At 49.7% G+C, this 12987-nt stretch overlaps 1 protein-coding gene across 1 annotated transcript in view; it reads right to left on the bottom strand.

The window, feature by feature from the left end:
* Nucleotides 1-11324, bottom strand: part of LY86 (lymphocyte antigen 86) — a 47182-nt gene extending 35858 nt beyond the window's left edge. Inside the window, exon 1 of the mRNA XM_006181095.3 lies at nt 11093-11324. Coding sequence (XP_006181157.2) covers nt 11093-11216 — 124 coding nt within the window. The 5' untranslated portion in view covers nt 11217-11324. The remainder of the gene's footprint in view (nt 1-11092) is intronic.
* Between the last annotated feature and the right edge of the window lie 1663 nt (nt 11325-12987).

The raw sequence follows: 12987 nt of genomic DNA, 5'->3' as shown, positions 1-12987 counted from the left end.
TCTTCACTGTTAGCAGTCGGCAAAGGGGACACTATTTCTGAATGTGACCACTCTGATTTAGGATGAGCACAGGTGCCTCACAGAAGACACTGGAAGGAAGACAAAGTGTTCAAGGGGGATCACAGACTCATTCTTCACCGGAGAATAAGAGGCAGTATCTCTAGGACATGAAATCAACTCTTCCTAAAGATACCATGGAGATTTCCCGAGAAGGTGGAGTGGGTACCCACTGGGAGTTCCTGTGTCCTGTACTGAAATCAGGGGAGCCAGATTCCTCATCCCACTGCATTTCTCACATCATGAGGTGGAGCAGCATGGGTCTGCTGGATGTCCCGACCTGGCAATAAGTCTGTCCCTGACGGGAAAGTGGGAGATGCTTCTCACTGGTGTGACACAGACCACCCAGAAATAGTCTCCCATGGCGTGAGTAGCAGGACTGCAAGCACTCACTGGTCGATGCTGGAGGAGGAAAGAACCAGCTGCCTTTGGCTTGGACCCTCTGCCAGCAAATGAGATTCCTAATTAAGAAAAGGACTCATTTCTCTGCTTCCTGAATCAACACAATCCTATTATTTCCCTCTTGATTAGAGGATTAAAAATACTCTTGCTAAAAATATAAAGAGAGTTCTGTTGGAAGATAGCAAACTGGCATGAAAAATAAGATGGGAGACCTGGCTTCAGATGAATAAATGCGAATTGTGCACCTGCAGAACAAGCACAGCCTTCCTGCCCCCACGGACCAGCACGCGAGTTCAGTGCAGCCTGAGAGCTGATCCCAGCGAAGTCTCACTCAACACCTCACCCGTCGCCTTCGCACCACCGCTGGAACCATTTGGATATCTTACAGCCTTTTCTTGCCATCTGTTCGTGTGTTTTCAGAACATGGCATTTAAAAACTATTACTGTATGGAAACATTACTAGACAAAACTGGTGAAGCTAGAGAAATTCTTCTACATACCTTTGCCCAGACTTAAGCTGCAGAGAAATGGAAAGGAGAGTCTTGGGCTGGGAAGCTTTTTCTGACACAAGAAGACATAGACGCCCATGACAGTTAGTCACTGTGAAAAATTGGAAGAACCTAAGTATTTATCAAAAGGAGAATGTATACAATTGTAGTCTTTGCAAATAATGATACACTCCACAGCTGTGAAGACGGGTTAGCCAACGCTATGCATGCTAGCTATGTCTTGGAATCACGTAATATGTTAGTCCCAAAATAAACTGTTAATTCAACTCTCTCATTAATTCCAAAAAAATTTTAGATTAGGTTTTTCTATGTCAGCAGTCATACTGTATGCATGTAATAATATTTCATATCCTCTTTTCAAATCCTTAAGCATTTTATTTTTCTTGGCTTACTGTGCTGGCTAGGGCCTTCAGTGCAATGTTGAATAGAAGTGACAAGGGTGGGCACTTTTGCTCAGTTCTTGGTTTTAAAGGGAATGCTTCCAGTGTCTCACCGTTAAATGTGATGTTGACTGGCGATCTGTCTTTTAGGTACATTTCTCTAAAGAGTGGAGATATGGTTTTTAAAATTCAATCTGGTAGACCCTCAAAAAATTAAAGATAGAGCTACCATATGATCTAGAAATTCCACTTCTGGGAACATGTCCAAAGGAAACACAAACATTAACTCAAAGAGATATCTTTACCTCCATGTTCATAGCAGCATAATTTACAAGGGTCAAGACATAGAAACAACCTAAATGTTCTTTGAGGGATGACTGGGTAAACAAGTTGTGATACATATATATATGATATATATGTATTTTATATATATATAAAATGAAATATTCAGACATTAAAAACTGTGAGATAATAATGTTTGTTGTTTTAAGCTAACTTTTAGGTTAATTCATTACACGACAATAGGAAAAATACATTCTTGTTTCGAATTAGATACTATTATCATCCTCCTCACATTTACTGCTTATTTAAATTTCTCAATCTTTCCCTCCCATTCCATCTTGTGTTTCAGAACTTATTTCTGGGATCATTTTATTTCTTTTTTGAAGTACGCTTTATAAAATTCCATCCCTGAGAGTCTCTTGGTGGCTTTAGATTTGGTTGTCCAAAACAGCCTTCAGTTCCCTCTTATTTTTGAGTGGTATTTCGCTAAATACGGAATTCGAGGTTGACTGGTGTGTCCTTTTTCCTCAGTGTCCTGCTGTTGCGATGAAACCTGCTGTCAGTCTACACAGGATTTCTTGCCGCGTGATCTCTCTTGCTGCTTACACCAGTTGTCTCTCCTTTGTTAGCTCGTGGTTTTACTCCGATGGTCTAGCTGAGGAATGCTTCTCGTGAATCCCACGTGGGAATTGTTGGCTTGCTGAATCTGAAGATTCATGTCTTTTATCAATTCCAGAGAATCCCAGCCTTTCTGTCTTCAGAAGTTGCCCTTTCCCTGTTTTCTCTATTTTGTTCTGTAGCTGGAGCTCATGTCTCTTTGTTTCTCTGTGATGCATTTGGAGTAATATCTCCAGATCGTTCATCCAGTTCATTAGTTCTCACTAAGCTATTTTTAAATCTGTTTTAACCTAACCCTTATATTTTTTTAGTTCAACAATTATATATTTTATTTTAAGGGCTTCTATTTGATTCTTTTTCAAACCTTTTGGCTCTTTTTTTTTTTTTTTGACATTATATTTTTCCTTGCTCACATTTTAGTTTCCCTCTTTTAACTTTTAACAAATGACATGTTCTTATTTTATATTCTGTAGCTTGTATTTTCTAAATCTTACTTAGTTAGGGATACGGTTCTGCTTTTCGTTTTTCTGATGACTTTCCCTCATGGTCATTTATTTCTTTGTGTTTTAAAATTTTGCATTGTGAACTCAATCTTGAGAAATCATGTGAAATCTGAACTGAAAGTGTGTCCCTCCAGAGATAATCTACATTTTTTCTTGCCAGTTGGCCCCAGGTGTTCCCAATCAAGACCTACTTTAATTAAATTTCTAGGCTTGGGACTTCCTGGATCATGAAGATAACATACATTTAAGCCCCAACCTGTGGTGATCTCAGGTCTGGGGCGACTGATTCTCAGGGAAGCCCTATTTCTCCAGAGGCCAGGCAGAGTCAAGTAAGTTTCCTTGTCTTCCATTTTGCTGAAGAGTGGATTTTTTTTCTTACCCACTTTTTTTATTGTGTCTGTAACTCTTTGAAGGTCCTGGCTTCATGGTGGGACTGATTTCCATCTTGTGCAGCACAAGGCATGGTTGCCAGGCTCCCACACAGCCGTGGAAGCCACGTCTGGCTCCTGGAGACCGACAGCTGTTCTGGGGGCGGACATGGCTTAGGTGCTGGCTTTCACTCTGCTTTTGTGCTTTCTCTTAGTTTTGGCTTCTGGAGACCTCCCACTTATCCTTTTGTCTTGCAAGCTCAGCTATGCATTTAAAAATATTTGTGCCCCATTTTACCCAGGTTTTTTGCAGCAAGGCTGTTTTCCATGATGTGGAGACCAGAAGCTTGCTCGCTCTGTATGCACGGGTCATTTTTTGTGGGTTGTCTTGGTCTCTGTTCCGCCAGTCTCCTCGTCGTGAGAGCTTCTGTGTACGTGAGTGATTCCAATGCACACGGGCGCTGCAGCAGAGTGCTCATTCCCTCCAAAGCCTTCCTGCGGTCACCTAAGGCTCTGCCTGAGCACTTTCTGCCTTTAAAACCCTTTCCCTGAAGGCCATCGGGGAGTCTGGGTGTTCGGAGCACTGGCCATCAGGGACTCCTTGTTTGGTGCCTATAATAAACGCTGCCCTTTCCTTCAGCACAGCCCCGTGCCAGTAGACTGGCTTTCTGTGCATGGACGAGTGGGCCCAAGTTTGGTTCAGTAACGTGACCAGACTGAACTCTCCCCTCCCTACAGCAGAGGCTGCACATGGCTAGGCCCTGACTTGCTCTTAGCTTTGAAGAGGTGCTCTGTTGGCCTGCACCAGGTTTAAAAACACTCAGACTAGTTGCCAAATTCATAAAACAGAAGATTGTGCTTCTAGATCAGGAACTTTTCTTTTGAAACATGAGACGAGGCAGACTGGACACCCCAGGCCCCACAGTCCGACGTGGTGATCGGTTGGAACTGAACCAGACAGTCGTTTCCACGTGGAGACGAAACAAGGGCTCCTGTCACTGTCACTTTCTGTTGTTTGTTACAACTGACACACGTCACTCACTCACAGTTTGCCTTTTCCATGAGGGTACTTGAGCATTTGACCCAGGCTCTACATCTGGGATGGGCGGGATGGAAGGAGACGGGGAGTTTTGCAGGAACCACATGGCCTGCTCTCTCTTGCTGCTCTCCTGCCCCACTTCTCTGGAATCCTGAAGGTCTGCTCCCCAAGGAAGGCAGCTCTGCTGAGACCCCGAGAGCAGGCAGTCTTTGCAGTCACCTCCTGCTCGTCATGTTGGTTGCTGGCTCTGAAACCCCAGACACAGTTGCATTAGGACATGATACTTGCTAGCTAACTTGTGCTGCTTTTAACCTCTGGTCCAAGTCAACCAAGAGCCATGGACAATGTTCTCCTCACGCATTTTTTGGGCGAGGGGAGGGCTGTACACTGTCACTCACACAAAAATTGTTCTTTCATTTAGTTAGAGCCAAAGCCAAATGTGAGGCGGAGGGGCCGTTCGCCCTGGAAAACAGTCTCTCTGCCCGCTCTCCATCTTGCTTGGATTCCGAGCAGCGCCGTGTAGGTCAGGCCAGAATTTAGCCTCTGAGAACTGAGGCTCCTAGGATTTCCCTTCTGGAATAGCCATCATCCAAGAACCAGAGCTGAGCCTGCCAACCCCAGTGGAGGTGGGGTGCGAGGACTGGGGCATCTGCCTTGGTGGCTGGAGCTGGTTGTACTTGGCAAGATTTTCTACATGTGGAGGAAGGAGCAAAGGAAGCAGGCTGCTGGCATCAAGCTTCGGGGCTTCAGGGGCCCGAGTCACCTGCTGTGTTTTCATCAGGGGTCCTCTGTTACGGTTACTTGTTTTCTAAGTGGTGTTGGAATCCTTAGTGAGGCTTGTATCACCGAAGGAGGCAGCTTTTATTCCAAGTAACTTCTTGCCTTGTCTGCGCCATGAAACGATGTCATTTCTATGGAGTCTGCAATGATATGCATTTATGGAACGAAATGGTCCTCTCAGTATTACAAATGAGCCCCCGTAGGTCTCTCGTATGTAGAAAGGTCTTGTTTCATAGGGGCCTGGCTAGAAGGGACGTGGGTAAAACACCTTAAGAGAAGGGCCGCCTAGAAAGGGGATCCTTTGCACTTCGGGGCAGAGGGTATGAAGGGGAAGGTCTGGTCTTGGAGCAGGTGGTCTCTGTGACCTGAAATTGAGTGAGCTCACATCACGGCTCTTAGGCCAGAGAGAGGACGGGGAGCTGGCCTGGGAGGGTCCTGCTTTGCGGCTGTGGTCGGGACACGTTGCTTCTTGGGCTTTGAGTTTCCTCTTCTGAACACAGAGGTGCTTGGACTGAAGCCCTGAGGTTCTGTCCAGCCAGAACATTTCCCAGCTCTGTAAGAGGTCCCCAGTGTACCCTGAGCCTGTGGGCGGGGGCTGGAAGGATGCCGACCTCTCCCCACGTGCCTGCAGAACACCAGGCTTGTGGAGAAATAAGTGGTCATGTGACAGCCCCTGGCCACCCTGGCTCCTTTCAAAGCCAGTTCACATCCAGGACCACAATAGGTGGCCACAAAGTTCCACTGTCAGAAACTGAGCCTTCAGCCTCACAGCATAAGGCTGCGCCCGGGAGCTGCTCTAGGAACCCGGCCCGGGGCTGGAACATGCGTCCCTCCCCGCTGTTTGCAGCCAGACAGCAACTGCAGACTGCAGCGGGGAAGACCTCCACGCCGGCCACGGGCCTGGGGACGGACAGCAAGGCAGCGCACGTGGGGCTGTTTCCCACCTGTGACTGGGAGCGTCCTCTCTTTTGCCGACGGGGGCAATACTCCCAGACAGCTTCTGGGGCCAGGAAGAAAGGCCGTGCCTGTGGCTTTGAAGACCTCATCTCTCCTCATGCCGTCTAAGAACCGCTTAGCAGACCTGTCCGGGTGACGCAGCCTGAACAAAGATGAGGAGGAAGCTGGGTCGCATCCTAAGCACTGGATGAGCGCGAAGCCTTGTTCTTAGTTATTTGGAGACTCAGGGCGTTTTCACCAGACTGGATAGACCAGAGAGAGCGACACCATTTTTTCTATCTTTGTAAGTAGGTGGGAGTAAGGACGAAGAATTGTGAATAAGCTAGGGGGGAAAAAAGTATATACACACACACACGTAACAAAAGGACTCAGAAGAAATTAGAACAAAAGGACCAATCCGCCCAAGTGGTCTCACATAAAACCTGGGCTGAAAGCTGGACCAGAGTCACATCAGCACCAGCAACCACAGAGAACATGCAGGTCGCGAGACAGTCCAAAGCCACGTTCTAAGAGGATGACTGGCAAAATGTTGTAAAGACAAGCCTCCTCTGTGCAGACGGAACGCACCACCTCCTCTGAATGACCCCTCTGATTACATCTTTGGCACTGAGCTGGCAGGGAGGCCTTTCCAGCAACGCTGACAGGCCCGCCTAATGCAGAGCAGCGCTAGGACAATGAACGACATCGCAGTGACCCAGGGGAACCCACACCGACTGACCACGAGAGCGCAGCAGGGTACAGGGAGTTCTGTGCAAGGAAGGGGCTTAAAGGGTCCTCAGGACGTAATAGGTCAAGTTTGAGGGCCGAGAGCTCGACTTTCTGACCAGCCACCAGGCCCAGGGTCAACTGACTGGTAACTCAAGGCCTTGGCTGGTCTGAGTGGTAGACTTCACCTTTGGTCTGGAACATACTCGACACCTAGGAAAATACTGAGTGTACTGAGTATATTACTGAACATACTGAACAAATACCGAAAATACTGAGTACGTTGCCATAGCCCCAGGAAAATACAAGAATCCAGGGAAGAATAAATATCAATGTAAAGATGATTAATAAAGGTAAACCCACAGTACCAATATTTTGACACCAGTTTAGGAAAAGGTTACTAGTAGGTGGACCAAATACTGTGATGACTTACGCTGGCTTTGCCTGCTTTTAACGATTTTTAAAGCTTTTAAGGAATTTGTTTAGATGCTAAAGACAATTCTATGAATACATTTGTGACCCATGTATAGATATGCCTGTGATACAGTTAACTGGCTAAATTTACAAAATTTTGATTTATTAATTATGCAAGTAGAAGTTTAATTGTTCGAAGGGATATTTGTAATACTTACGGGAAGCACTGAACTGAGCACTAAAACAGACAGAGAAGCCCTCCCTCCCAGTAAGAAAGAGCTCAGCTGTGGGGAAGGCTTCTGACAGCAGATAGGCAGAGGGAGCCTGGTCGTTCTAATCTGGGGTTCTCACTGGGGCTGGCACAGCTCCTCCTGGCCAGAGCGGAGATGTCAGGCCTCAGCTGAGGGAGCCCGTGAACGTCACTGGCTCGGCCGGCAGCCTGTGTGAATCTCACCGTATCTGTGCTTGGAAGTGGCTCTTTCTGGGCTGAGCATCCTTTTCTTTTTCCTCCCAGCCATTGGCTTGGTTACCGCTCACTTCTGTTCTGAAGGCAGATAGGCACTGCAGGGGGAACTGGCGCAGAATTCCAAGAAGGCACGGAGGCACAGTGAGGCCTCCTTGGACCCCTCACAAGGAGGCTGGCAGATGCTGGCGTGCAAGTTGCCCGCCGCGCAGCAATCACCGCAGCGCGGTCCAGGCGGGGGCGGGGATACTGGGATGCTGGTTTCCCTGGGAGACCCCGGCGTACTTCTGGGGGGGCTCACTTGTCTGCTCTGGGACCCCAGAACGAAATGCTGGGTCAGGAGCCTGGGCTGTCACTTCACAAGGCATCCCAGACAAGGAAGGAACGCCAGCCCAGAGGACACGCAGTTTCTGGGTGGGTCGCCTTTTTCTTTTAATTAACATTCACCCCTAGCCTGTTGTTTGGGGTTGGGGTTTGGAGGGGAGTGACTTCCCAGCCTCCCACCCCTCTAACCTCGAGCTTGGTGGGCACGCCCCTTTGTGCCTTCCAAGTGCTCTGACCAAAGAGGGCGCTGCCAGCTGGGGGTGCCTGGGTCTCGGGAGCCTGGTGCCTGCCGGGCTTTTCCAGGTGCTCCAGCCACGTGAGCAGGGCTCCTTGCCTTTGGTCCTGCACTCCCCCTTCTGCAGGCCTGAGTCTGCACCCTGGTCCAGGACCTCACGCTGGCGGCTGCTTTGGGAATATATCCTCTGTGCTGTCCTCTCTGTAGAAACAGCTGCAGCGGGGAACAGCCCTACCCCGTCTCTACCTTCCCAAAGAGGCTTCTCCCCAAACGTGAGCTAAGCTGCCCCTCTGATTTTGCCTGAGGATGGAAAAAGCCTCTTCCACTCACAGACTCGACTTTTTTCTGTCCAGAAGTCCCTATTCAGTTAAGTTAGCATCTCTTAGAAAGCACTCAGCCACAAAGAGAATGAAATAATGCCATTTGCAGCAACATGGTTGGACCTAGAAATGATCATACTAAGTGAAGTAAGCCAGAAAGAGAAAGAAAAATACCATCTGATATCGCTTAAGTGGAATCTAAAAAAAAAAGACACAAATGAACGTATTTATAAAACAGAAACAGATTCGCAGATATGGAAAACAAACTTATGGTTACCAGGAGGAAAGGAGGGATGGGGAGGGATAAATTGGGAGTCTGGGATTTGCAAATGCTAACTACTACATATGAAATAAACAACGAGGTTCTACTGCACAGCACAGGGAACCATATTCAATATCTTGTAACAACCTATATTGGAAAAGGATATGAAAAGGAACATATACATGAAACTGAATCACGGTGCCATACACCAGAAACTAACACAACATTGTAAATCGACTATACTTCAATTAAAAAATCAGAAATAAAACAAAACAAAGCAAAGCACTTAGGAGAAGTAACGTTGCCTTGGAGGCTCGGCCATAGGTGATAACAGCCATCGGGAAGCAGGGTGGAACCCCGGAGGGCTTGCAGAGGCACACCTGAAGGCGGGGCTGTGTTTCCAAAAACTCCTGCCAACTTTTTACTTTTTCCTGTTTCCCTTTTTAAAAAATCTGCATCTCAGGGCTGAAATTCTTCTTTTTCTTTTCTTTTCTTTAAATCAACTTCCTGTCTTTAAGTGTGGGCAGAAAGGCTGCACTTTCTGCTCAAGGCTGCTGGCTGTTTAATCCTGCTGCCCCAGGTCGTCCCTCTGAAACTGCATCTTTGTTTCTCCGGCTGTTTGTTTACTTTTCTTCCCTCGCCCAGCAGTTACATCCCTCCTAGTCTAGGAAAATAAACAGAGCAATTGCTTCCTGCGGATCGTTTTTTTAAAGTATTGTTAAATGACCAAATAACTGGCCTGTGATGTTTTCCATTTGTATTGTTATTTTTTGATGTCATTGCTTCTTTTGGGCGTCTTATGCTCTGTTTACTTCGGAATTATTAGTTTTTGAGAAAAGCGGGTTTCCCCCCACCCCCGCCCTTTCCTTCCAGGCTGTTTGAAATTTTCTTTTTTTCTGTGACATTTTATCAATGTGCTGTGCCTTCTGCTCTGCCGCCGGGCCTTTGCAGTTCACCCTCTGTTTGGAAGATGCTGCCAGCATCGCTTTGCATCCTTAGAGCCGTTCAATGTCCTGTGTGACTATCTTGATGGATTATTCAGGTGCGCCTGACCTGATTTTGACTTTGTCATTGAGGACTCCTTGGAGGTCAGATAAAGTGGAACCTATATGGGGGGGAAGTGAACAAGGCTGATCCCTTCAAGGAGAGAGAGCAGGTGCTGATTGAAAGTTTGAAGCACGGTGATCAGATGCCATGGTCCCCTGATCCTAGAACCTCCCGGGTGGCCCGTCCTGGTCCCATGGGGACCGCTTACACCCTCAAATTACTGCTGGAGATAGGGCTGCCCATCCCCTCCACCCCACCCCACTCATCAACTTCCCCCTGGAGGAAGATGCTTTCAGGTGTGGGGGAAATAGGATTTCTCTCTGGAGGAATCATGATGCCTGCCCAGGAGGGCTTTGCTATAAAATATGCTGTCCTTACTTGCAGGAGAATGGCCTTTCATTTGCTTCTTTTAATTTGAGAGATGTCATTTCCAGACACCTTGGCACAAAAAAGAACCTGGTACCCGAGGCTGAGAAATGTTGGCGCGTGTGCTCCTCCTCCTCTGTGGCTGCTGGAGGTCCCTGGAGGAGGCCTGGGAGGAGCCAGACTGGCCTGATGTGTGCAGAGAGGGGAGGCTGCGGGGGAGGGAGGGAGATGAGGAAACAACCCTTGAACCAGGAGACAAGCCTCTCTCCTCCCTCTCCTCCTTTCTTCCTGCTCCTTCCTGCCTCCCCCCGCTTCCCCTCTTTCGTCCTCCTCCTCCTTTTTTTTTGCTAGTACTTAAGGTTTTCACCTCTTTACCCAAAGGGTCAGTTTTTGAGCTGTGCCTTCTCCACGTCCCCACCTTTGATTCTGGGATCAGCTGGCATGGCTTGCTCGGGATCAGAATTCTGCGATCGGCTTTAAGTCACGGGCGCATGATGACTTCAGGTGTGTTACTTTGTTAACATACTTAAAATGCATGTGCTTCAGTTTCTGTATCTGGGAAGTGGAGATTCACATCCTACACACCTCGTAGGGCTGTTTGTACTGAATGAGACCTTCTAAGCGGAAGGACTTTATACACTACAGTGTTCTGCAAAAACAGGAGGTTGTTATGACGTGGTGATTCTCTCCAAAGTAGCCTACAGATGCTTTGCAGTCTTGGTGGGGTTTGCGTCAGGCTCCCTTGGCCATGCGGTCTCTCTGTGGCTGGAACTGCCCAGACCAGAGCCTGGTGAAGCGCCTGGGGGATTCTTCCTGATCTTTACCAGGGAGCAGCAAACTTTTTCGATAAAGGGCCAAATAGTTACTATTTTTGGCTCTGTGGGCCGCCCGTGCCTTGTCACACGCCTCGCTGTGCTGCTGCAGGCCTGCTGCAAGCGGAGACCGGGCGTCGCTGCCGTCCCCTCCCCGCTCCCCCAGCCCCACCAAGCGCTCAGGCCGCTCACGCACACCTGGAGCCTTAATTTCCCACCCATGGAAAAGGATGTTGAGAAAGCCCTTACCGCAGCTCTGGTAGAGCACTTCCAAGTTCCCGTCCCTGCAGGCCGTGTGTGCGGGCCAGGTCTCCCCGCCGCCCTGGGGAGAAACCAGGGCCCAGACGAGGAAGGCGGCTGCGAAGCCCTTCATGGCGAGGGCCCGTGTGTGACCAAGGGAAGAAAAACTGGCCCAACAGAAAAGGCCCCAGGGTGCTTCCTCTCCCCTCAGAGAGGGGTGACTTGTTCAGTTTCACTTCTCACATTTCACGCTCCTGGGGGGTGAGATGCAAAAGGCAGTTAGCAGAGGGGCCTCTGAGTGCAGCTCCCAGAACCTCCGGCGCTTAAATCTGCGGGGTGAGGCCAGTCTGGGTCCGGAGTGGTGGATGTTTGACTTTCTCAAAGGAGGAGACAGCAAGTGCCATGTGACCTTCCGGCTGGGCCCCCAGACAGCCCTCCATGGAGGGTTCAGTGGGGCAGTGAGCTCAGGAAAGCCAGCCCACCGGCCTCCACGTGCTTCCCACCGCCTGGCGCCCGTCTCCGCAGGCCTCCGATGTGGTCTGTGGACCCGGGGCCTGGCCGGGACCGGTGTCCAGCGTCTGGCATTTGGGGGCGCTGCAGAGGGACCTGTGGGGTCTGGAAGGAAGCTTTTGCCTGGTTAGCACTTTTCCCGCCTCTGGCTTCAGCTCTGTCCTCAGGATTGGAATTTCAGCAGCAAAATGTGTGCAGCTGTGAGAACAGGGTCGGGTTCCGGGGCGGCCGCTGTGGTCTCTGGAGACCGGGGGAGGGGACGGTCCCCAGAAGTGAGCTGGGTTCTATTTCTGGGCTCAGCTTGCAGGTCAGGGCAGGGAAGGGCGGGGAAAGATGGGGAAGTGAGCACCTCCCCTTGAAGATGGGGGTGTAACTGCCTGGGTCATTGGGGGGATTATTAATGACATGTCCCACTTTCTTTTCAAAGCCAAGACTCTCTCTCCCTGTTCTGCTGCCTCTGGGGTCCTGCCTCGTGACAGCCAAGTGTCTCAGCCTCGAGTCCCACCCCAATCCCAACTCTGGCTTAGCGTGAGAGACCCGGGGTCAGGGCCAAGGCCTGCAGGTTTGACAAGCAACAGAGAACACTTTCCCTGGGAGGAAGACCATTTCTCTGAGTGCGCTGGGTCAATTGACTATTTCTGTCCATGACTTAAATCATAATTAAAGTCACCTCAATGCTTTTTTCAAAGTAAGTGGAATTTAATTACCAGGAAAGACAAATACGTTGACTTAATTGATGGATACTTTGGATTTCTGGGGAGACAGCAGGGTGTGGTCATTTGGGACGTGTGTTTTAGGCACTCTTCTGCAAACAGGTTCAGTGATGCTGGCTTTCAGCAGTGATCCTCCCAGTGCAGTTCCCGGCCGACGGCATCAGCTCCAACCAAGAGCCGGTTAGAGATGCAAGCTCCAGGCTGCGTGCAAACCAGCCGAACCAGCAGCTCCTGGCTGCGCCCAGCCCTCTGCTGTCATAAGCCCACCGGGTGGGTCTGACACTTGCTCGGACACCCCGGCTTTTGTGAGACCCGTGGGGAAGTCTGAGGCCCAGAGGAGAGGTGGGTACGTTGCTCTAAAAGAGACAAAGTAGCCCCACCTGGTCTGTGAGGGCAGAAGGGCAGCGCTCAGGAGGGGAGAGCTTCCCGGGAGAGCGGCGGACCCTGGAGGCAGCCCGCGACCACAGGCGATTCCAGGGCAGGATCGTGGGGCCCCAGGAGCTGCTGGGACAGCGCCAGCCAAGAGTGAGGAGCACTGCTGAGGCCACGCCCCGCGACCCCTGCAGAAACAGCGGGACCGCCCACCAGTCAAGGACCCTGCAGGGCAGAGCAGGGAGCAGAGACCACGAGCTGCCCCGACAGAGAAGCCATGTCGTCTGAGGCCCGGGCTCCAGATTGTTG

This window comes from Camelus ferus, chromosome 20 (genome assembly GCF_009834535.1).
Source record: "Camelus ferus isolate YT-003-E chromosome 20, BCGSAC_Cfer_1.0, whole genome shotgun sequence".
Classification (NCBI taxonomy): domain Eukaryota; kingdom Metazoa; phylum Chordata; class Mammalia; order Artiodactyla; family Camelidae; genus Camelus; species Camelus ferus.
The sequence above is the reverse complement of the archived record's forward strand: the minus strand, read 5'-3'. Positions and strand labels throughout refer to the sequence as shown.